At 34.6% G+C, this 24,891-nt stretch overlaps 2 protein-coding genes across 3 annotated transcripts in view; both read left to right on the top strand.

Moving 5' to 3' along the window:
• The first annotated feature begins 7,980 nt into the window (after positions 1-7,980).
• On the top strand, positions 7,981-17,073 carry LOC141283133 (transcription factor GATA-4-like). The gene is made up of 6 exons (XM_073816408.1): positions 7,981-8,619; positions 13,900-14,066; positions 16,245-16,370; positions 16,534-16,615; positions 16,729-16,850; positions 16,957-17,073. The coding sequence occupies exons 1-6, from the start codon at positions 8,091-8,093 to the stop codon at positions 17,071-17,073; spliced, it is 1,143 nt and encodes a 380-aa protein (XP_073672509.1). The 5' UTR covers positions 7,981-8,090.
• Positions 17,074-21,234: 4,161 nt separating this feature from the next.
• Positions 21,235-24,891, top strand: part of LOC141283139 (squalene synthase-like) — a 12,203-nt gene continuing 8,546 nt past the window's right edge. The window contains exons 1-2 of one of the 2 annotated variants that reach the window (XM_073816414.1): positions 21,235-21,389; positions 24,842-24,891. The exon at positions 24,842-24,891 is cut by the window's right edge and continues 48 nt beyond it. In XM_073816414.1, coding sequence (XP_073672515.1) covers positions 21,291-21,389; positions 24,842-24,891 — 149 coding nt within the window. In that variant the 5' untranslated portion in view covers positions 21,235-21,290. Of the gene's footprint in view, positions 21,390-24,652 lie in introns of those variants that run through there. The other variant, XM_073816413.1, reaches the window with a different exon arrangement.

Genomic DNA, 24,891 nt, shown 5'->3' with positions numbered 1-24,891 from the left:
CACCAAAACCTTTGCAGTTTTTATGAAACATGCTTCAGGAGACTCTTTTGTGGGAGGAGATTTTAATTGTCATCTTAATCCCTCTCTTGACAAACTTCCACCTGCTTCCCCCCCCCCCCTTCCAAGCAAGCGAAGGTGCTCGCTAATATATGTCAGGATATTGAATATTCTGATGTATGGAGGCAGCTTCACCCCACTGATTCGGAGTTTACATTTTTTTCAGCGCCACACAAAAGCTACACTAGAATTGATTACTTCTTCATCCCCTCATCAAAAATGTTTCTTGCTTTATCATGTTCCATGGGCAATATTGTGTTATCAGACCACGCCCCTCTTTATTTGGTGTATTCTCTCGCTGAGGACAGGGCATTGTCACGGCGTTGGAGATTTCAACCTTATCTGCTCAAAGACGACAAGTTCATTTCTTACTTTACTTCAGAATTTAAGATTTTCTATTCTATCAACTCATCATCCACAGATAATTCCTCTGTCCTCTGGGAGACATGTAAATTATATTCCCGCGGACTGATTATGTCTTTTGTCGCATCCAAAAGACGTAGGAAGAATGAGCAGCGTAAACTTCTTGAATCCCAACTAGCTGAATTGGAGAAAAATCACACATCTAGCCCAAGTCCTGACTTACTCAAGGAACTGTTATCTGCACGTGCTGCATTGAATACTTTTCTGATCCAGGACTCTGAGCAGTCACTTAAATTTGCCAGGCAGAAACTATATGAGTTTGGGGACAAACCCGGAAAATATCTTGCCAATCTTGTTAAAAAAAAGGGCAGATTCTCAAAATATAGTCTCTATTACTGACCCTAATGGTATTAGATCGTTTGACAGTAGAACCATTAATAAACACTTTGCATTATTTTATTCCAACCTTTATAGCTCTGAACAGCCTGACAATGCCCTAACTCTTATGCATCAGTTTTTCGCAGATTTGAGACTCCCTAAGGCTACAGAGGATCAAAAATTACAACTAAACGCCCCAATTACTAGAGAGGAAGCGTTACTTGCTTTGAAATCTATGCCGTCCAATAAGGCCCCAGGGCCAGATGGATTTGGATGCGAGTTTTATAAGGAGTTTAGTGATATTCTTTTAGACCCTTTGTTGTCAATGCTCAATCATTCGTTTGAAAATGGGATCCTACCTCAGTCCCTTAGGGAGGCCAATATCTCTCTCATCCTTAAAAAAGGAAAATGCCCTGAAAGCTGTGCCTCATACAGGCCAATAGCTTTACTTAACTCTGACCAAAAACTACTCTCCAAAATTCTGGCCTCACGTTTAGAGAAGGTGCTGCCCCATATTGTCAAGGAGGATCAAACCGGTTTCATCAAGGGCCGGACCTCCCGTGATAATCTGAGGAGGCTCCTTAACATCATCCAGTTAACCCAGAGTCGCCAGGACCCTGCCCTCGTGTTGTCTCTCGATGCTGAGAAGGCATTCGACCGGGTCGAGTGGTCGTATTTGTTTTTTGCTTTGGAAAAATTTGGCCTCGGCGAAAATTTTGTGAAGTGGATTATGGTTCTGTACAATACTCCGACGGCGGCGGTTCTGACTAATGGGCTGAGATCCGACAATTTCCCCCTCCACCGCGGGAATAGACAGGGCGACCCCCTAAGCCCCTTGTTATTCGATATTGCTATTGAGCCACTGGCCCAAGCAGTAAGGCAAAACAATTTAATTCCGGGTATCTTCGTTGGTGAAAAGGAACACAAAATCACTTTATACGCTGATGACATTTTGATACTTCTGTCGAAACCTGAAACTTCTGTTCCCTGCCTGATTAAGGTCATTTCTTCATTCAGTGTCTTTTCAGGATATAAAATTAACTTTGCAAAATCCGAAGCTATGCCCCTAGGATCGTTAACTTGTGTTCCAGATATGACTGAGCCCTTTCCATTCCGCTGGTCCCCTGCCGGCTTCATTTACTTAGGAGTCCATGTAACACCCACGTTTGGTCAGATGTTTAAGTCTAATTTCCCCCCCCTCTTGGAAGCTATAAGGGCTGACTTAGACCGTTGGGCCGCTCTTCCTCTTTCCTGGCTAGGGAGGGTGGCTCTTATAAAAATGAACGTCCTGCCCAGACTGCTGTATCCATTGCAGATGATCCCTATATTATTGTCAAACAAGGTTATTAAGGTGCTTGAAGGCTGGCTAAGCTCCTTCATTTGGAGCAAGAGGAGACCGCGTCTCAAGATGACTAAACTTCAAATGGCGGGTTGTGATGGAGGGCTAGATGTACCTAATCTTAGATTTTACCAACTGGCTTCACACCTGCGGGTGATTTCAAGCTGGCTCAACTGTGATCCTGTCTCAATTTGGCATGATATTGAGTCCTCTCAGTCGAAGTGTCCCTTGTTAAATCTGTTGTTTATGAGTAACCCTGAATCTGTCAAAAAACTCTGCTCTAACCCCATTACTCTCAGTACCATCAGAGCATGGAGATCCATTCGCTCTATAGAAAGCCGGGCTCAGTTAACATCTCCTCTCACTCCCATTCTTGACAACCCGGACTTCCTGCCAGGCTGTAAGGACCAGGGCTTTAAAGTGTGGAGCACTCAAGGGCTGAAGAAATTGGGTGATCTGTTTAATGGCCAGATTTTATTATCCTTTCAACAGCTGCAACAACAATTTGATTTATTTAACCAAGGTGACTTTCACAGATATTTACAAATTAGAGATTTCATAATTAAAAACACCACCTTAAGGACGAATAATACCACTTCACGTGTTGAGAAGGCCCTGTCTCTACAGATTAGTAAGAAATGCATTACTGTTTTTTACAAAGCCCTAAACTCTGGCTCTCCTCATAGCTCACTAGCCATCAAGCAAGCTTGGGAGAAAGATCTTAGCATTGCCATAGATGATGCTGACTGGCGGGAGGTCTGGTCTCAGGCCATGAAAATCTCTGTGTGTAATCGCACCAAATCCATACAGTTCAGAATTGTACATCGCATGCATATAACACCTGTTGTCAAGAACAAAATGGATGCTAATAATTCACCGTTTTGCTGGAAATGCAACTCCGAGACTGGTGATTACTTTCACTGCCTCTGGTCATGTGTGAAATTACAAATGTACTGGTCTAGTATTGTCAATGAACTGTCTGCCATCTTTGGTGTCGCGATACGGATGGACCCTATGTGCCTGGTGCTTGGTCTCCCAGATGAACAGATCACTGACAGAAAACACAGGAGACTTTTCAATATACTAACTTTTGCTGCAAGAAAGAACATTCTGCTCGTCTGGATCAAGAATGTTGCTCCAACAAAAAAATCATGGCACAATATCGTTATGGACTGCATTCCTAGTGAATATATTACATGTATGCTTCACTCCAAAATAGATGCCTTCTATAGGGTCTGGAACCCTTACTTGCAGCATATTGGTCCCACGCTGTCATCCTCCTTGCTTCGTGGTTTTCCCAAATCAGCCTAGCCTGTTTTCATAACTTTGTTTTAAGTGATCACTTTCTAACAAATACCTTCTGGCCTTGTTACGCTTATATGCTCTGTTTCATAGTCATCAGGATACTGCCTTGTCTTGCTTTTGTACCCACATTTCGATATTCCCACTCTTTATTCTTCGTCATGTCTGAGCAGTGTTGTGTGTTCTGTGTTTTTGAAAATGTAATAAAAATATTTTTCAAAAAAAAAAAAAAAAAAATGACTTTAAACATTTTAGCCACTGCATAGCAACACCCTGGCAACCAGCTAGAACCCAGAATATCATAGCAACCACATTGCAACACTGCAACACTTAAAAAAATGACTTTATATATTTTAGCCACTGCATAGCAACACCCTGGCAACCATCTAGAACCCAGAATATCATAGCAACCACATTGCAACACTTTAAAAATGACTTGGAACATTTTTGCAACTGCACAGCAACACCCTGGTAACCACCTAGAATTTAGAACACTATAGCAACCACACAGCAGTACACTAAAAGCCATTCAGAATACTTTAGCAACCCCTTAGCAACCATCCAGAACTCAGAGTACCATGGAAACCACCTAGCAGCACATTAGAAGCCTTTCTGTACACCTTAGCAAGTGCATAGCAACACTTTAACTTGCACAGCACCCTAGCAACTGCATAGCAACTCATTAAAATGATTTGGAACATGTTTGCAACTGCATAGCAACACCCTGGCAATCACCCAGAATTCAGAATATTATGGCGACCAAATAATAGCACACAAAAAGCCTTCAGAACGCTTTAGCAACTGCATAGCAACACCCTAGCAACCTCCCACAAAAACAAAAAAATTGAGCTTCTTTTGTAAATAAATCTGAATTGTACTGTTTCTGCAGATGATGCAAATTCTCAAGAGTTCCTGCCTTCTGTTTCATTGTTGTTCATCAGTGAGGATGTCAGCATCACTTTTATATGTTAGATTAATTGTATTATTGTATATCTATGTTCTTGTAAATTATTTTATATGCTGCAAATCGACAATAAAGATTTCGAGACTCATCATTTTAAAATGACTCCTCTATTATTTTGATTATTCTTAAACAGCACTACAATTAAATCTTCATTTCAGAGCCTCTTTAATATATAATGCTTGTATTGTAGAAGCAGAGGATTTTCACGCTGACCAGAAACTTATCAGACGTGTGATTAGAATCACAGGCCAGCAGCAGCAGCAGCTGTGGAAAGCGTCCCATTGAGCTTCACAGAGCCATGAGGATGGAGACGGAGCCGCTGAGGAAGCAGGGAGCGATATGGAGGAGATCTGCTGATTTTCCAACTATTCCAGAACCTGATTAACTTAACCTGCATCCTGCCCTCATCACAGCAGGGTTTGCTTTGGACTCACTATCAATAATATCCTCTGTGATACTGATGTATGTGTTTGAGACCATTATCTACAATGCAGAAATCCAATTCATTCACTCATTTTCCACTAAAAAAAAAGGTAAATGTGACTCTGGACCACAAAACCAATGTTAAGTAGTACCAGAGTTAGGGAAAGTTACTTTTAAAAGTAATGCATTACAATATTGAGTTACTCCCTAAACAAAGTAACTAATTATGTTACTTAGTTACTTTTTATAGAACTACATTACATTACTTTTGGTTACTTTTTAAATCTGGCCAGGGCTTGCTTGTTTGTTTTTAATATAAAAAGTTCTATTTTTGTCAAATGTAAAAGCCTTTTTACTCCAAAAGCCTCAGGCTTAGAAAAAGGTAAATTGACGTCTGTCCAGTAGACCGCAGAAGAAAAAATGTCAACTCTTCAGCAATAAAAAGGAAAACAAATGTTAGATTATCTTGATTAATTTTTGCTTATTAGTATGGATGAATTGGATCATCGAAGCATCATCGGTTCATAAAATGGGATTAAATACATAAAGGATATTTGTATTATTTAACGTATTTAATTATTGCAGGTTTGCGTTGAGTTTCAGAGTTTTTATTCATTTTGAAGAACACTGTATCTGTTTTTTAGTGAGTGAGATGAATTAATGCATGTTCACATTTATTCTAGAACTAAAGTAACATCTTACAATTTCTCTCAACATGGGGACAGGAGAGCTTTTAATCAATAAATGAGGGGAAAAGTAACTGTATTTGAAAAAGTAACTCAAATATTTTCTTGTCAATTAAAAAGCAATGTGTTACTTTACGAGTTATTTGGAAAAAGTAATATTATTATTTAACTTGTGTTACTTGTAATATGTCACCCCCAACACTGAGTAGCACTAAATTTGTAGCAATTGCCAACAATACATAATATGGGTCAAAATTTTAGATTTTTCTTTTATACCAAAAATCACTAGGATGTTAGGTAAGGATCATATTCTGTGAAGATATTTGGTAAATATCCTACGGTAAATTTATCAAAACTTAATTTTTTATTAGTAATATGCATTACTAAGAACTTAATTTGGACAACTTTAAAAGTGATTTTAATTTTCTCAGATTGCAGATTTTTAATGAATTGTATCTTGACCAAATATATCCTAACAAACAATACATCAATGGATAGCTTTTTTATTCAACTTTTATATAATGTATAAATCTCAATTTCGAAAAATTGACCCTTATGACTGGTTTTGTGGTCCATGCAACAAATGGGTTTTTCCATTTATCTTTATCTTGAAGTAAGCATGAAGACTTACACAGAGTGTTTTAAATGTAAATATCGTCTTCTTATAGCATATTTCAGGTTTTAATTGCTAATATTGACTCAGAATGAAAAAAACGACAACTCTCTGAACTCTAATTCTCCAAATGGAGCCAAATAAAATGCATTTTTAAAAGGGAAACAACAACATGAAACTACTGCACGGATGTTCTGTGTTGAAGTGGCCTGGATATTGACGCGGAAGGCGCATATGGAGACGCATAATTGTAAAACGAAGGAAATCGAGTGCATGAAAGTCTCAGTTTGTTTATAAAGAAAAGTGAAATGACAGTAAAAAATGTGTCATTGAAAACAACAGCAGAGAGACTTCCGACCAACACGAGCTGCGGACGCGCATGACGTCAGTGATGCGCGAAACATCAATCATATTAATCATTCTTCCGCGCTTCAGAAACCACTGATAAATGTGACCCTGGAGCACAAAACCTTAAGTAGCACGGGTATATTGTAGCAATAGTCAAAAATACATTGTATGGGACAAAATGATCGATTTTTCTTTCATGCCAAAAATCATTCGGATATTAAGATCATGTTCTATGAAGATATGATGATCCTACCGTAAATATATCAAAATGTAGTTTTGATTAGTAATATGCATTGCTAAGAACTTCATTTGGACAACTTTAAAGATTTTCTCAATATTTAGAATTTTTTGCACCATCAAATTCCAGTTTATCTCGTTATCTCAGGCAAATATTGTCTGTAAACCATACATCAATAGAAAGCTTGCGTATTATTGTAATAGGCCTATTAATATATCAAATATGCGCATTAGTTATGTGAAACATGTTTTTTTGTTTTACTTTTAAAAGTGACATAATAGAAATTATGCATAAAATTGATATAATACAAGTTTTCTTTATTCTACTGATCTATTAAGAGATCAGCAAAAAATGCATATGGCTTAATTTAAACAAAAAATATTAAAATTTAATATCTGGATCATATATTTTATATATAATTCTAAGGAAATAATATTGCAATAAAATATTTTAGATAAATTGTACAGGCCTTTATGTATTCCTATATAATCATCATTTTAATTCGGAAAGATCTAAAACTCCTCCCTGCTTTTCTCTATAGTTCCTCTTCTTTTTGTCTTCTTGTCAGTTATCACGCCACATTTAAGTAAATTAATCAAAACATTTAGCCTATTGGGGTCCGAGTTAAGTGAGTTTTATCTTTAAATGTGAGTTTTTATATATTCTTTTAATCTATAGCTCATTTCTTGCAATACTGGAAAAAAATTGCCATTCAGTAAAAAATGCCTTTTTCCTCTAAGGTTTTCTTTTTTCTCTCTTTTTTAAAATAATTTATTAGTTTATTTTTGTTTTAGTGTTTTTAATTAATTTATTGATTTATATAAATATATGTATTTATTTTATGCTCCATTATAAGATCAGTGTTTTAAGGCTAGAACATTAAAGGTAATAAAAAGCTAATGGAAAAAAGTTTTTGTATGACCATATTTTCTTGGGAATTCAATCTTTCTGAAACTGGAGTCTCAGAATGAATTCTTATGCACATACGTTACTATAATGCAAATATTAGGCCTATGCGCTATGTATATTACATAAATACAACGTGAATTGTTATTTGTGTGCATCACAATGCTTTTAGATACAAATTTACATTATATTAACAAAATATAGCTAGTGTGTTGTTGATTTGCATGACGTAGACATGATCGGAATTAGTTTGTTCCTGTAAACTGGGTCGGTGACCCGAACAGAAATGAGATGCGCGTTACCGGAGGCGGAGAGACTCGGAAAGACGGGGAGGAGTGCTTAGAGAGACTGTCCACCCTCATCATCCTCTGCCGTCAAGTCAAGTAAAGTGAAGCAGAAAATGCTCCCGGCGGGCGCAGGGTGAAGGTCAGCCCGGTAAGATCGACAAATGGAATGATCGCTCACCTGTGGACATGTATCAAGGTGTAACGATGAGCACGAACCACGGACCCGCGTCTTACGAGCCCGGTTTCCTCCACAACGCCGCCTCGGCCGCCGCCTCGCCGGTGTACGTGACACCCACCCGGGTCACCCCGATGATCCCAGCGCTGCCGTACCTCCAGACGCCGCAGCAGAGCAGCCCGGCGTCCGGACACTCGGGATGGGCGCAGGCGGGCGCGGATACGGTCGCTTCTTACAGCTCCACCGGCGGGCACCATCATTCCCCGGTCTCCAGGTTCGCGTTCTCCACGAGCCCTCCGTTAACCTCCGGGGTCGCGACGGCCCGGGACACGGTGAGTTACACCAGCCCGCTGAACATCTCCTCTGGCGGCCGGGAGCACTACGGGTCCCGCGGTCTGAGTGGATCCTATCACAGCGGGTACCCGGCCTACGTGAGCCCGAACATCGGAGGCTCTTGGACGGCGTCGCACTTCGACAGCTCCGTGCTGCACAGCCTCCACAGCGGAGGAGCGGCCGGTGCTGCGCGACACCCGAACTTAGGTGAGTCAAAGTGGTTTTCGTACTTTTTTCTTAACCATATCGAAAAATTAGTTATAAATGGAGTCAAATAAAGTTCACTGGAAAACAAAGTGTTATAGAAACGATTTTCACTCGGAAATTGCTAATGAATTTCACAAATAAGCAGAAAGCTCATTTGAAGCTGAAAGACTAAAATTCTTTTTCTTGTGAAGTTTACTCCAATAAATTGATTGTCAACTTTGAAAAAAATATAAGAAGAGTTAATCTGCAAAAACATAACTACAATTTCATAAATCGTGTTTCATTGTGCATACAAATTAATATCAATCAATATTTTGAAGTAAGATTTATTTTGACAGAAAGTAAAAATAGCAAACAAAAAAAAAAAAACGATTTTCGAAAATTATTTAAAAAACTGTCATCTGTTTTTGCAAATAAACTCTTCATATATAGTTACAGAAATGCATTTTTTGGTGAGAGGGATATTTGAGATATTAGAATTACGTAGAAATTGTAATCGATCGTTTGATTCTGATGTGAATTAGGGTTTAAATGTTAGTTTAAATGTTAAATTGCACGACAAAACTTATTAGTTATCACCTGCATTGAGAATAGGATTAAAAATAAAACGAAAGTAAAACATATCGTGCACATTTAATGCTTATAAATGTACTGTTTTCTTGCGTGAATGTATTTTATTGTTGATGAAAGTTTAAAATTATTTTTATTTTTAACGTAAGGTTGCGTTTTTGAGAGCATGTTTGTAAAAAAATACAAAATTAATATTCTTTTCTATAATATTTGAATTTGTTTTCAGTTTCTTTTCTGTGCAGAATTACAATACATTTATGACAATACATTTAGTTTAGGCAATTATATGTATTAACAGCAGCTTTTGTAAAATATACTGTCTTTTGATCATTTGGGCCTCATATATGTTAGCCGAGATTTTGTTTTAATTAATGCAAAGAACGATTACGGATTGGACGTGTTTATAATAAACAGTTCTGTATTATATTATATTACATTATATAATATAGCCTATTATACACAATGTATGTAAGCCGAGAATGTCTATGAATTCACTCTGATTGGATCTGTCATATTAAATATGTATTGCAAAAATGTCGAAAATCTAAATTAACCACAAATAAAGACTAATATAATGTGAATATGTGAAAATTTGCAGCTGTCACTTTATTCCTTTAGATGTATTTAGTATAAAAATACCAAATTAAATGGTCAAGATGATTTATTTGATCCGAAGCGTCATTTGATCGTCTTTTAGATTTATTTTTCGTTCTTTTGTAGGCTAACCGTTTTGAAAAGGTGCATTTACTGCATTAAAATGAATTAAATTATTTAATAATTACAGTTTTACTATGTCTCTCGCAAGTAAAAAGTAATTATATACACGCCAGATAAAACAATATCATTATTTAGACATGAAATAAACACAGCATACTAAAAAATATCTATTATACGTGTTTGATTAATATATTTTCGTGTTTATTAAACGAAAGCGCTTACTTAGTGAACCAGAAAGTGAAAGTTTCACGTATTAAGGCTTAAAATAATATTTAAATTTTGCATGCTTTATAATAGCAACATTATGTCTTAAAGTAAACATAAATGACCCCAAAAGACGAAATCAAATATGTTTCTGCTTTTCACTTCCAAAACTAATGCATTTTAATCTTTATTAGAATAAAATAAGATTTATTTCGTATCGTTTTTCACCAAAATGCTGTTAAAACCCAACGATACCTTGAAAATATATATATAAAGTATACTTTTGACTATTTATAATCGTGTTTTGTCCAAGTTTGATCAGCAAAATAAATTCACAAACGAAGCAAAATGTTAAGCAGTAAATGTAAAGCCGTTTAATTAACATAAAGTGACACTGCGGGAATTAAAACTGGTCATCGATTAGTTTATATTTTTATAATAATTATTAATTAATCTATCATTATATAAAACAAGCATATACTCGAGGTCATGATTGTCGCGTGTCTCTGATAAACATTAATGCGCGACTAATTAAAAAGTGTTGAGTAAGTGTGAAAAACACAATAAAGCCTCATTAGTAAACTTAGCAAGTGTTTTCATTAACGCAAAACCATTCGGACATATACACATTAATGTTTATCATTTTTAAACATTAATACTGATAAATATTAATACGCGACTAATTTAAAAATGTTGGGTAAGTGTGAAAAAAACACAATAAAGCCTCATTAATAAACTTAGCAAGTCTTTTCGTCAATGCAAAACCCTTTGGACATGTATCAGGCCTGCTGATGATGATATTAATGCAATAATAGCAGCTAATCAGTAATCTATTCAATGAATCAGTCTTAAAAATCATTAAATAAGGGATCTTTTTTTAGATTGGTCTGACTTGTTTTTTGTGTCTTAATGATGATAATAATTCATAATGACAAAAAACAGTGAAAGTGAAAAAAGTGCATGGTTTTGTGTTTAGTTTCAGTGTTATATAATAATAATAGTAATAATATTATAAGTAACTTTTAACCCACATGGAATTGTATTAGATTATTTTATACAGATGACACTGGAATAACTGAGGAATTCATGTAATAATGATAAACAATCAGCTGTCATGTGTGTTTTATTTATCAATAACCGCACACTCATTATAATCCAGATTTGATAACGAATAGTTTCTTTCATTTTATTGTTATATTGTGGCATTGAGAGTAAATCTGTGTGCAAGGTATATCATGTTTGCCTGTGGAATAAAATAAACTATAGAAGCAGATTTTTCATTAACCTAATAACTGATAGGAATAAATGTGACCTTTGTCTGATCATGTGCTATTAATAGACGGTCATAAATGAACTAGAGATGGACTTTAAGCTTCCCTTCATTTGTCTTTGGTTCTGTTTTGAGCTCATTTCTAAAGGTTTTGCAGCTTCTAATGACTTTATTACAAAGAAAAAGCAGTTTCATGTGATGCAGATCCTGAAAAGGGCCATTTCTCATAATTGTGCTCATGTAAAAAAAAGTGTTTGACCTGTAGTGATTAACGCTGACAAACAACTTGTTATTTGCCAATTGAGCTGACGGATTTGTGAGGCGTTTGACAGGCTTTTGTTCGCTTTTCCTGCGGTCTGGGTTGAAATCTCAAGGTTGGAGCTGCTGTCAGCCTTGAGTAAAGGCCACTAACACAAATCTGTTCTGAGAACGTTGCGCTAATGTTCTCTTTAGGTTATGCAAATGTTCAAGGAACATTCTATTTTAGAATTTTGTGAACAAAATGACAATGTTACTTTTGAATGTTCTTGGAATGTTCAGAAACAAGAAGTAACATTTAAAAAATGTTTTGAAAACATTATTTCTGAGTTTTTTTAATGTTTTAAAATGCAACCATAATTTTGCAAACACAAAGTTACATTTGAATGTTCTCTTCAGAAAAAAAATACATGAATAATGCATAAATAATGTTTCTGTGCAAAGTTATAACATTATGAAAGACCAGAGAACTCTTACCTTGCAGTATTGTTTTCAGTATTTGCATAAAGTTTTCATTTTATTTTGCATTATTTTTTCTTTTTGTGTATTTTTTATTGTGTATTGATTGTTTATTTTTCTTTTTTTATTTTGCACTGTTTTTATTATTGCAGTATTTATTGTTTTACTTTGCACTTTTTAATTATTGCATTGATTATATTTATTTGTTTTATTTCTCACTGTTTTATTGTCACTGTTTATGTTTCTTTTTTTATTTTTTTATTATTGCAGTGTGTGTTCTTTTATATTTTGCACTAGGTTTATTTATCATTTTTTTTATTTTTCAGTTTTATGTTTACTTTTCATTCACACTTTTGCCCTTTTTATTGCATTAATTGTATTATTTTATTTCTCACTGTTTAATTTTCCCAATATTTTTTTTTACAATTTTGCACTATTTTTTATTATTGCAGTTTTTTTGCTTTTTGCACCTTTTTATTATTGCATTGATAATATTTGTCTATTTCATTTCCCACTGTTTTATTATTACAGTTTATTTTTTATTTTCCTTTTTTTTGCAATGTATGTTCTTTTTTATTATTGCATTAGGTAAATTTATCCATTTTATTTTTCACTGTTTTATGTTTACTTCTCATTCACACTTTTGCACTTATTGCATTAATTGTATTATTTTATTTCTCACTGTTTAATTTTCTCAATTTTTTTATTTTTATTTTGCACTATTTTTATTACTGCATTTTTTTTTCTTTTTGCACCTTTTTATTATTACATTGATTATATTTATATATTTTAGTGTTTATTCTTTGTTTTGCATTATTTTTTATTATTGCAGTGTGAGTTTTTTTATGTTGCACTTTTTTATAGGCTTATTTATCCATATTATTTTTCACGGTTTTATTATGCTTATTTTTTCATTTGCACTTTCATTTTTCCAATTTTCTTTTTTATTTTGCACTATTTTCTGATTGAAGCCTTTTCAGTGTGTGCAGGAAGTTTATTATTATATTTGTATTATTTTGCATTATTGTTATTATAGCAGAGTGTATATTTGCATGTGCACTATTATTATTGCATTGAATATATTTTTGTATTAGTATGCAATATATAATATAATTTATATAAAAGGTTTATTAAACACTATTAAAGATTAAATAATAAAACAGTGAAATGTTTTATTTAATCTTTAATAGTGTTTAATAATCTATTTTTTAGCATTTAAAAAAGTCATAAAAGTTGCTGTAAAAACTGAAAAGACTGCAATAAAAAATAGTGCACAATAAAAAAAATAAATCTGCTAAATGAAGTGTTCACTGTTAGCTCTTTTAATCCCATGCATAATCCTCCGACTCATCTGCAATTAGTCTTTCTGTGTTTTGTGTGTGGGTGTTGATATATGACAGATGATTTATGATACTGAATGACTGTGACAGTAACTTGTGCTGGGTTAAAGCTAACAGCTTGTTAAAGGTGTTTGAAAGGCTGTAGAATGGTTTAGTGAGAGAGATGAATGATTATGCGTCTGTCTCATTTGTCCACATTGGTGGGTCGCTCAGTGTTGTAGTTAAGGGCCCCTCAGGGGCCGTCTGTGATATATGAGCGCTGTTTCCATTTATAAAGATTAGCTGAGTTTGTGCAGGACCAGCTCTTATGTCTGACAGAGACACAGCAGACCTCCACACGCCTGCATGAGCAACAGTGCCTCCTGCTGACCAGGAGCCTTCAGATGCCAAAGGAAAGCCAGACTTCACATTTTTTGCTTTGTTTGAATATTAATGAATGTCTGTCCATCTGTCTCTCCTCAGAGCTGTTTGATGATTTCGCTGAGGGTCGTGAGTGTGTGAACTGTGGGGCGATGTCCACTCCTCTGTGGCGGCGGGACGGGACGGGTCATTACCTGTGTAACGCCTGCGGTCTCTACCACAAGATGAACGGGATCAACCGGCCTCTCATCAAACCCCAGAGACGACTGGTGCGTTACACTGACAACACAACATCATTCTACCTCATATCTACACCTACTGGAATTTGAGAAACTAAAATGTTTCTCTTTCAATCTTAAAACCTATGTATGACTGTATAATAAGTAAGAATAGTGCATATAGTATAGTATAGTACAGTACAGTACTTAAACACACACTTTTTTTCATGTTGTTGAGATATCATAATTAAAAAGCGGTATAAAATTATATTTAAAGCATGTGAACTTTGCTTCAACATTATTTATTGTCTATTTTTTATTGCATTTTTTTCACTTTTATATTTTTGCACTTTTTTTAGTTATTTTTGCAATGTTTTCAGCAAATGTGTTTGTTGCATTACTTTTAATTATTGCAACGTTTATTTAATTTTTTTTATTATTGCAGAGTTTATTTTTTGTGCCATTTTTTTCAATATTTGCAGAATTTTTATTTTTATTACTTTTTTATTTACTTTTTAAATTTGTATTGTTACAGATTTGTTTTCTATTTTGCACATTTTTCATTTTTATTATTTCAATGTTTATTTTTGCACTATTTTGTTATTACATTTATTATTGCATTATTTTCAATGTAGCAACGTTTTACATTACATTTTTATTATTGCAGTTTTTTATAATTTTTTTATTGCATGGTTATTTTTATAGTTTTTATTATTACATTTGTTTTTCTATTTTGCGCTACTTTTATTATTGCTAAGTTTATTTTTTCTCTATTTTGTTGTTATTGCATTGTTTGCAGTGTTTGCAGCAATTTTTGTCTGTTTTGCACTGTTTTTTTATTTTAGAGTTTGTAGCAACTTTTTACATTTCATTTTATTATTGCAGTGTTTAATTTATTAGTTTTTATTATGACATGGTTATTTTTGCACTATTTTTAGATTTGTATTATTACAGTTTTTCTACTTTACACTATTTTTATTATTGCAAAGTTTTTTTGCACTATTTTGTTATTACATTTATTATCTGATTATTTTCAGTGTTTGTCGTGATTTTGTTTGTTTTGTACTTTTTTAATTATTTCAGGATTTGTAGCAATTTTTTATATTTTATTATTTCAGTGTTTATTTTTTTATTTTGCACTGTTTTTTTATTTTTGCACTATTCTTTTATTACATTTATTATAGCATTATTGTCAGTGTTTGCAGCAATTTTTGTTTGTTTTGCACCTTTTTTATTTTAGGGTTTGTAGCAATGTTTTACATTACATTTACATTGCAGTTTTTAATTTATTAGTTTTTATTATGGCACAGTTATTTTTGCACTATTTTTATATTTTATTTTTACAGTTTTTTATATTCTGCACGATTTTTATTATTTTAAAATGTATTTATGCACTATTTTGTCATCACATTTATTATTGCATTATTTTCAGTGTTTGCAGCGATTTAGTTTGTTTTGCACAATTTTTTTATTTTAGGGTTTGTAGCAACTTACATTTCATTTCATTATTGCAGTGTTTAATTTATTAGTTTTTATTAATGCAGTTATTTTTGCACCATTTTTATTATTACAGTTTTTCCATTTTGCACTATATTTGATTACATTTATTATTGCATTATTTTCAGCGTTTTCAGCAATTTTTGTTTGTTTTGCACTATTTTGTTTTTTATTTTAGGGTTTGTAGCAACTTTTTACATTACATTTTATTATTCCAGTGTGTAATTTCATTAGCTTATATTATTGCAATTATTTTTGCACCTTTTTTATTATTACAGTTTTTTCCATTTTACACTATATTTATTATATTTATTATTATTAGTTTATTGCATTATTTTCAGTGTTTGCAGCAATTTGTGTTTGTTGTGCACTTTTCTATTTTAGGGTTTGTAACAACATTTTACAAAACATTTTATTATTCCAGTGTTTAATTTATTAGTTTTTAATTATTGCAAAAGTTTCATTTTTGCAGCAAGTTTTCTTTTTTTTTAATTTGGCACTGTTTTGATTATCTTGCAACATTTTTATTTTTATTTTTGCATAACATTTTTCAGTGCAATCTTTTATTATTACAGTGTTTATTTTTGTTTTGCACTTTTTAATTATTGCAATTGCAATTTTTCTGTGCTTCCAGTGAGTTTGTTTTTATATTTTGCATTACTTTTTAAGTAATTTAACTTTTTTACTTATTTGTAGACTACACTAACCTGCTGTTTTCTGTCTCTCGGTCAGTCTGCATCCAGACGGGTCGGTTTGTCCTGCACCAACTGTCAGACGACCACAACTACTCTCTGGAGACGTAATGCAGAAGGAGAGCCGGTCTGCAACGCCTGCGGCCTCTACATGAAACTCCATGGGGTGAGAAAGACTTTCAAACATACAAAAATATACTCTGTTTGCTCTGTTATTAGTTCACCTTTTCCTTTGGCAATGCAAATGTACTTTTGTGCCAAAAACTCAGTAGTTACACATGTAACCAGCAGATGGAGTCAGATCTCAAAGTTTCTGCTCTTGTGTTCAGGTTCCTCGTCCTCTCGCCATGAAGAAAGAGGGAATTCAGACCCGCAAACGCAAACCAAAAAATATCAACAAGTCCAAACCTGGTTAGTGCAAATACTGATCACTGAACACACGTCTGACTCACTATACAATGTCAAGTTAGAATCATCTTGATGATGAAATCATGTGTGACCTTTGACCTGTCTGTGATTTGTAGGGTCATCTGAGGGTCAGACGCCGTCCAGCGCTGTGAACTCCAGTCCCACAGAAGAACCGCGACCCATAAAGACAGAACCGGACACGGTGTCGCTCTACACACACCATCACATGAACACACCGGTCAGACAATTTATTGACAATTATTCATTTATCAAATGTAAATATCCAAAACAAGCAATTCATTCCAAGCAGACAGTAACACAAAGTTTTTCCTTGGTTCATCCAGGTCTCTGCGTTTCCGTCTTATATGGGAACTCCTAGCTCAAATTCTGCTCTCAAACTTTCTCCAAGTGGATCTTCCAGCTCCAAAAGTGAAGTGTGGAACAGTTTGATTCTGGCATAAAAAAACAAGATACTCCTGCCGAAAGTGTCACTCCCTCTAGAGCTTAGAGATACTTGCAGAACCTCGTCTGAGACCAGAAGAACCGCTCTGTTGGGGGTCAGAACCAGAGAGCTTCAATGACATGAAGATGCAAGAAATTTCTCTTACATCGAAAGATACTGTGCCTACAGTGTGAACTGAACAATGTTCTGGATTCACATCAACAGAGCAGTTGTAGCAGAAAACCCTGGACCTGATTGTAAACATGCTGCGAATCGCAGGAACCAAAGACTCTTCAGTCCCAGCAGATCTTGAGAACTTTACAAAACCTGAATGGACTCGTGCCATAGATACACGTGTTAAAGCAATAGTTCATCCAAAAAGGAAAATATGCTTCATCCAAGATGTGGATGAGTTTGTTTCTTCATCAGATTTGTAGAAAAATGTCATTCCATCACTCAAAAGTGGATCCTCTGCAGTGAATGGGTGCCGTCAGAATGTGAGCCCAAACAGCTGATAAAAACATTACAATAATCCACACCACTCCATTCCATTAGTCAACATCTTAAAAAGACAAAACCTGAAACAAATCTATCATTAATACATTTTTAACTAAAATACATTAAGTCCATAATCCATAATAACGCTTCCTCCAGTAAAAAAGTCACATCAAAATCCAGCCACATATTTGTTTAGAGCTGTTTTGGCTTGTAAACGGTGCTTTATCTGTGCAGATTTCTCTCCTGATTCAGACCTGACCTAACTTTTTCAATGGAGGAAGCATTATTATAGATTATGGACTTGTATTTGAGTATAAAACATCTTAATGATGCATTTGTTTCATCTTTTGTCTTTTTTAATGTGTTAACTAATGGACTGGAGGTGGATTACTTGTGGATTATTGTAATGTTTTTATCAGCTATCAACAGAGCAGTTGTAGCAGAAAACCCTGGACCTGATTGTAAACATGCTGTGAGTCGCAGGAACCAAAGACCGTTCAGTCCCAGCAGACCTTGAGAACTTTACAAAACCTGAATGGACTCGTAGCATGTACTTCACTCATCTTTAAGACTTTGGTTTCATTCACTTTAAACCATTTGAGTGGCATTCAGATGCCATAGATAAATGTGTTAAAGGAACAGTTAACCCCAAAATTCATGTAGATGAGTTTGTTTGTTTATCAGATTTGTAGAAAAATGTCATTCCATCACTTGCTCAAAAGTGGATCCTCTGCAGTGAATGGGTGCCGTCAGAATGTGAGCCCAAACAGCTGATAAAAACATTACAATAATCCACACCACTCCATTCCATTTACATTTACATTTACATTTAATCATTTAGCCGACGCTTTTATCCAAAGCGACTTTTGCGACAATTGGGAATACAACAAGTGATTCATCCTAAGGAGGCAGATCAACATAGGAAGTGCTCAAAAATACCATATATCAGGCGTTGTTAGAAGAGTGCAGGCTAGAAGGAGAAGATCAAGAAAGAGAGGAAAAACAGGCTAGAAGGGAGGATCAAGAAGAGAGGAGAATTTTTTTTTTTATTATTGAGTCACATAATGTCGAAAAAACATTCCATTAGTTAACATCTTAAAAAGACAAAACCTGAAACAAATCTCTCATTAATACATTTTTAACTAAAATACATTAAGTCCATAAACCATAATAACGCTTCCTCCAGTAAAAAAGTCACATCAAAATCCAGCTGCATATTTGTTTAGAGCTGTTTTGGCTTGTAAACACTGCTTGATCTGTGCAGATTTCTCTCCTGATTCATTGGAGGATTGTATTTGAGTTAAAAACGTCTTAATGATGGATTTGTTTCAGCTTTTGTCTTCTCAAGATGTTACTGATGGACTGGAGTGGTGTGGATTACTTGTGGATTATTGTGATGTTTTTATCAGCTGTTTGGACTCTCATTCTGACGGCACCCATTCACTCCAGAGGATCCATTGGTGAGCAAGTGATGGAATGCCAAATTTGTCCAACTTATTTAGATCATGAATGGAGCACATTTTAATTTTTGGATGAACTTTTCCTTTAAAAAATAGTGATGGCAAGGTTTGCACAGGCAAACAACACTTTTCTCAAGAAAATGTAGTAATTGTTGTGGTTTGTTGCAACATTTTTTAAACAGAACAGAAAAGAATATTTAAATGAAGCTCAAAGCACTCCCACTGTATTTTATTGAATAATTCTCTTTTACATCACACTATATCTGCAGGGAAACTTTTTTTTTTTTGTCATGATGAACATTAGTAATCATGTCTTTGAGCAGATATATTGTATATTATAAGAACCTGCAATGTGTTAATCCTGACCTGTCCTTTGCTCACAAAAAAATTCAGAGTTGATCCAATTTAGGTTTTTGTTTTCTGTGGCATCTATAATCAAGACTGTTGAGTCGACCTGAAACCTTTGCTTTAGCAGCCAGAGCCGCCAGCGTTAGGAGACTAACTTCCTGTCTAAGCCACTTCCTTGAAACTTTATTTAAAAAAAATAGCCCTCACCACAAATTTTACTTCCTCCTTTCTTTTCAAATCTGAAAAAGAAAATCCCCTTTATCACAGCTGAGCTCCTGTAATTATATCTGATTTTTAAATAACTTTTTTATATTTATTTCTATAAAGAAACAGGGTTACAGTTTCTCTTTCCAACTGGAAAGGTGACAAATTGCTTGTAAAGTCAATTTGAACTTGTGCATCTGATCTCTCATTATAGATTAAACATTGTTAGTGTTTCTCATTAGCCTGTAAAGAAAATAGAAAGTTCACATGTAATTCTTTTCATGTAGTAGCATTCTATTATGTTAAATGTATATAACTGTATGTACACGAAACAACTCACTCCATGTTTAACTGTATGTGAAAATTAGATTAAACTGTCTGTAAATTTAGATTCAACTTCTTTCTTTTACAGAGAACAAGGTTTTCCATGTCTTTAATTGCCCAGTAATTTTTTTAATAATAAAGTCAAAAAATATTTAAACAATTAAAAACTAATAAATGCCCAAATCATTTTTATTTGTCAAAAACTAAAGGCCTGTTCACACTAAGAACGATAACAATAATGATATTAGCGGCAGTTTTGCCACTTTAAATACTGGAACGTTAAGGAAGGATTCTGATTGGCTGTCATTGTTTCCATCATTACTCATTTCATAACAAACACTCTATAGCCACTGCTGATAGCCTCGTGGGCAAGTACGCTAACATTTAACGAAATTGCCTTACGGGCGTCCCGAGTTCGAATCCCAACTCAAGGACCTTTCAAAATACTCTGCCCCCCTCTATCTCCCACTTCTCTTACTGTCCTATAATAATAAAGTCAAAACACCAAAAAAAAAACTTATAAAAATGATTACAATGTATGCTTTTCTTTTGAATTGAGAATGATTATATAGTTATCCATACATAACTATAACTATATTAGCGAACAATGACGCGCACTGCAGTTTTGTCATTTGCCACTTTAAATACTGGAACGTTTTAAAGCAGGATTCTGAATGTTTTATCGTTAATTAGTTGGGGAAACAAACTTTCTGAAAGTGATTCTGAAAGATATCTGTGCTGTTATCGATGTAGTTGTGATATGCTATTCTTTTAAATGTAAAACGATTATATGGTTATCGTTATAATTAATGCCTTAAAACGGGCTTTAATAAACCTAAAAGAGAAGTGTTTTCAGAAATATATCCGTTGAAGTTCATGTAAAGTATTATTTTAAATAAACTTGTATTTAAACGTAATAAGAACGCATGCAGTCAGGAAAATATTCATAACACATTATGCACAAGAATAGTGTTAAATTACAGTGGTTTCATATTATATAACACTATATTAGTCTTACAGTTATTTATTTTAATGTTTCAGCTCTAAAATACGCAGCTGAGGTGATTCCTTTACTTTGTATTTCCACCATCCCGGTGTTGGTAATACCTCTCAACGTCATCTCCAGCCTGACCAATCAGCGCCTTCCATAGCTCTCTGTCCATCCTACTTGTTGCTGGGCGGGCCATCACACCAGCCGCTCTCGCCGCTCATTGGCCGACGCGCTCTATGACCATGACGCCTCGGCCAATCAGAGGAGTCAGTCGATCGTGTGAGTGAGGGATTGTCGCTGCGCAGGTTAGCTGATGCTGCCCTGGATCTCTATAGAGTTTGAATGAATAGCAGCGCGTGAATTTCAGCTCACCTGTACAGAAAAGCGTCCTCACAAACACACGGGGGCAAAATGGACATCCTCAAGTCTCTAGGACACCCGGAAGAAATAATCAACCTATTTAAATACAAAATAGCAGGCTGTCGTTCTGTCATGCCTAAACTGGATTATGTAAGTAAATGCATTTTAAACGTTCATCTGTAATATTCATTCAATGTGCGTGTATGTCCAAGCACAATATATGTTTTGCATTTGTCTGTCATTATGCATTATGCAGCACTTAAACAGAGATTAAATAAAGTTGCATCCGATAGAGTTTTGCATCTAAAGATGCTACATGACTATTATTTTTCAGCAAGCAGGACATAAAGAGAGTGTCAGCATCAAATGGATTTGATTTAATCCTGGATTGGAGGGGAAGGTTAGTTTTAACAGAAAGGAGAACCAAGGATTCGTCTTATATAATGAGCTTTGACGACTGGAGGGTCAGACTGGGGTGATGATGCTCTGCGCATGTTTGACAGCTAATCCACATCCACACCGATAAACACACTCCTCACACTCACTGACAGAACTACAGAACGATAGATAGATAGATAAATAGATAGATAGATACCCACCTGAAAGGGAACGTTCTCAGAACTTTGACTAAGAACTCTCAAAGTTCTGAACAAACGTGCTTTCAGTGACATTAACAGAACGTTCATTCCCAGATAGCACACGAATATGGCAAGCCGTTTTAGCCTAAAAAGTACTAAGCGTTACTCGTCGTAATTGCATTTTTACTAGTAGCAATTCAGTTAGAGAGCTCTATAATTAAAATCCTGCTAGTAACAATGCCAATTAGAGAGCTCTACAAATGAATTTTTACTAGTTACAATTACAATTTGAGAGCGCTCCAATTCAATTCTTACTAGTAACAATTCAAATAGAGAGCTCTACAACAGAATTTTTACTAGTAAGAATTTAAATTAGAGAGCTCTACAACTGAACTATTACTAGTAACAATTACAATCAGAAAGCTCTCTAAATCAATTTTTACTAGTAATAATTCTAATTAGAGAGCTCTCTAAATAAATTTTTACTAGTAAAAATTCTAATTAGAGAGCTCTCTAATTCAATTTTTACTACTAAAAATCAGTTTAGAGAGCTCTCTAATTCAATTATTTGTGGTAAGAACTGAAGTAGAGAGCTCTTTAATTGGATTACAGAGCTCTGCAATTAAACATATCTTTAATGAGGTTTTTACTAGTAAAAATGGAATTATAGAGCTCTGTAATTGCATTTATACAAGTAATAATTAAATTAAAGTGCTCTCTAATCTGAATTATTACTAGTAAAAACTGAATTAGAGCTCTAATTGGAATTATTACTAGTAAAAATTGATTTAGAGAGCTCTCTAATTGGAATTGTTACTAGCAAAAAAATATAGTATAGTATATTTAGCATAGTATATTTTAGGATAAAACGGCTTGCCATACAGGTACGTCTGCAAGATGTCTTTTAAAGATCACTTGATCTGGAAAGCATCTGCTGTGAACAAACATCTGACAGATGTCTGTCTGTAAAATGTAAATTTTATATACATTCTAAATCATAAACATCTTAAAGACATCTAATAGACGTCTATTTGACATCTGATATTACACATACCAAAGATGTCTCCTAGATGTACGTATGCAATCAGGGTTCAGTTGTCTAGTCTTTAATAATGTTCTCGTAATGTTAGCACAAAAACATTATATATACATCGTTCAGAAACGATTTAGTTGGATGTTTGTCTGACATTCAAAAACGCTTGTTTTAGAATCTTCGGAGAACATTTAAAAAGACCGCCGTTTACAAAATTCTAAAATGGAACGTTACATAACGTTTGCATAACCAAGATAAAACGTTTTTAAAACATTTTGACAGTTAGGAGAACATTCAGAAATATTGTTTTCATAACTTAATGGAAACGTTAGCAAAACGTTCTTAGAACATAAGTTTGTTCATAAATAGATAGATACCCATCTAACAGGGAACGTTGAACAAACGTTCTTACAGTAGCATTAATGGAACGTTCATTCAGAGTTATCTAGTGTTTAATAATATTCATAAAACGTTAGCACAAAATATGAGTTATACATCGGAACAAGGAACGATTTTGTTTAGAAACGTTTTTGGATGTTTGTTTTACATTTTTAAAAAAGTTGTTTCAGAGAACATTCAAACGCAACCTTGTTTGCAAAATTATAAAATGGAATGTTATCATAACGTTTACATAATAAAGATAACGTTTTTAAACATTTTTAAACACTGGAAAATTTGACAGTTCAGAGAACATTCATAAATATCATTTTCATAACTTAATTGGAACGTTGTTAAACCAATTTTGTTTGATAGATATAGATAGATGCAAAACGTTCTTAGAACATTATTTTGTTCTCTGTACCACTAGATGTCGCTGCATCTTTATACTTTTATTTTCCATGTGTTTCTTTATATGTAAACGAAATATAGGCCTTCATTCTTCAGTCTTGTTTAATTTCACAAATATGCTTTTAAATCTACATTATAGTATTTAAAAATGCACTGTGTTATGAATTGTGTGCTTAAATGTTTGTTGTTGTTTTGTTTTTGCTTTGTTAACCTTTCATTACTAATAAAGGTTAGCATAACCTATTTTAACGATTATCAGCCTGTATATTAGATTGTATAAAAACAACTTGATTTAATATGTGCGCGTAATTGTTTTAATACAAGTCTATACACTACTAGTCAAACGTTTATACACACGTGACTGAATTAAAGGCTTACAATGAAATTTGTAGATAAAAATAAGATAATCCCATTTGTGAATTTCATTATAAGTCTACTTTTTACATTTTTTAAACTGTAGTAGATAGCAGAGGAAAACAGCGACACGTGTCTAGCGTACGCTTGGATAATCTAATAAAGTTTTTATTTATTTTTATTATTTTATTTTAATTTTATTTCGATGTTTTGATCACTAGATATTCCCCATACATATTTCTAAAGACTTAGCTGTTAATTTAAAATGTGTAAAAAAAAAAAAAAGTCCTCAAGTTTGAGTAGGTGTGTCCATACTTGACGCGACTAGTTAGTAGTGTGTACTTGGCAAACTGCCTCAGTGTTTTGCAGTCGCTCTGAAAACATGCGCGTGTTTTATCGTTTAAAGCGGGGAGGAGAGTCAAACCCCAGCCAATAATAAAGCCTCAATATGAGGTGAATAGCTTTAATAATATGTTTACATATCAGGTTACCGATATATCAGTCGTGCCATTGCGCGTAAAAACGCGCCCCTCTGACGCTCCGCGGAGCGACGGGCGTTTCACTTCCCCTCAGGCGAACAACTTTACAAACAGTTTAAACAAAGTTTCAACGTTTTGCACTTGTAAACAAAAGCAAGAGTTGCAGGAGCTCATTCGCACATGGCTGGAGTCAGCGGTAAGAGCGCCGTGTCGTTCTCCGTGCTCAAGCGCTCGTTCTCCCTGCGCGGCTCCCCGCGATCAGTGCTCACTGGCGGGCGGCGGAGCGCGCAGGAAGGGCGGTTGATGGCCCGTCCTCCTCACCCGCTCCGGACTCACCGACACCCCGCGTATGTGTGTTTCTCCTGCCAGGACTCCATGAGCGAAACCCTGCGGACCTGCTATGCCTATCTGAACCAGAC

The sequence above is a fragment of the Garra rufa genome, chromosome 13 (genome assembly GCF_049309525.1).
Source record: "Garra rufa chromosome 13, GarRuf1.0, whole genome shotgun sequence".
Lineage (NCBI taxonomy): Eukaryota > Metazoa > Chordata > Actinopteri > Cypriniformes > Cyprinidae > Garra > Garra rufa.
The sequence above is the reverse complement of the archived record's forward strand: the minus strand, read 5'-3'. Positions and strand labels throughout refer to the sequence as shown.

What these genes read in the sequence shown, in the direction of transcription:
- LOC141283133 (XM_073816408.1), top strand. Translation starts at nt 8,091, where the DNA reads ATGTATCAAGGTGTAACGATGAGCACGAACCACGGACCCGCGTCTTAC. An exon ending in TCTACATGAAACTCCATGGG is followed by an intron (nt 16,371 to 16,533) that starts GTGAGAAAGACT and finishes TCTTGTGTTCAG; the next exon opens with GTTCCTCGTCCTCTCGCCAT. An exon ending in ACCATCACATGAACACACCG is followed by an intron (nt 16,851 to 16,956) that starts GTCAGACAATTT and finishes TGGTTCATCCAG; the next exon opens with GTCTCTGCGTTTCCGTCTTA.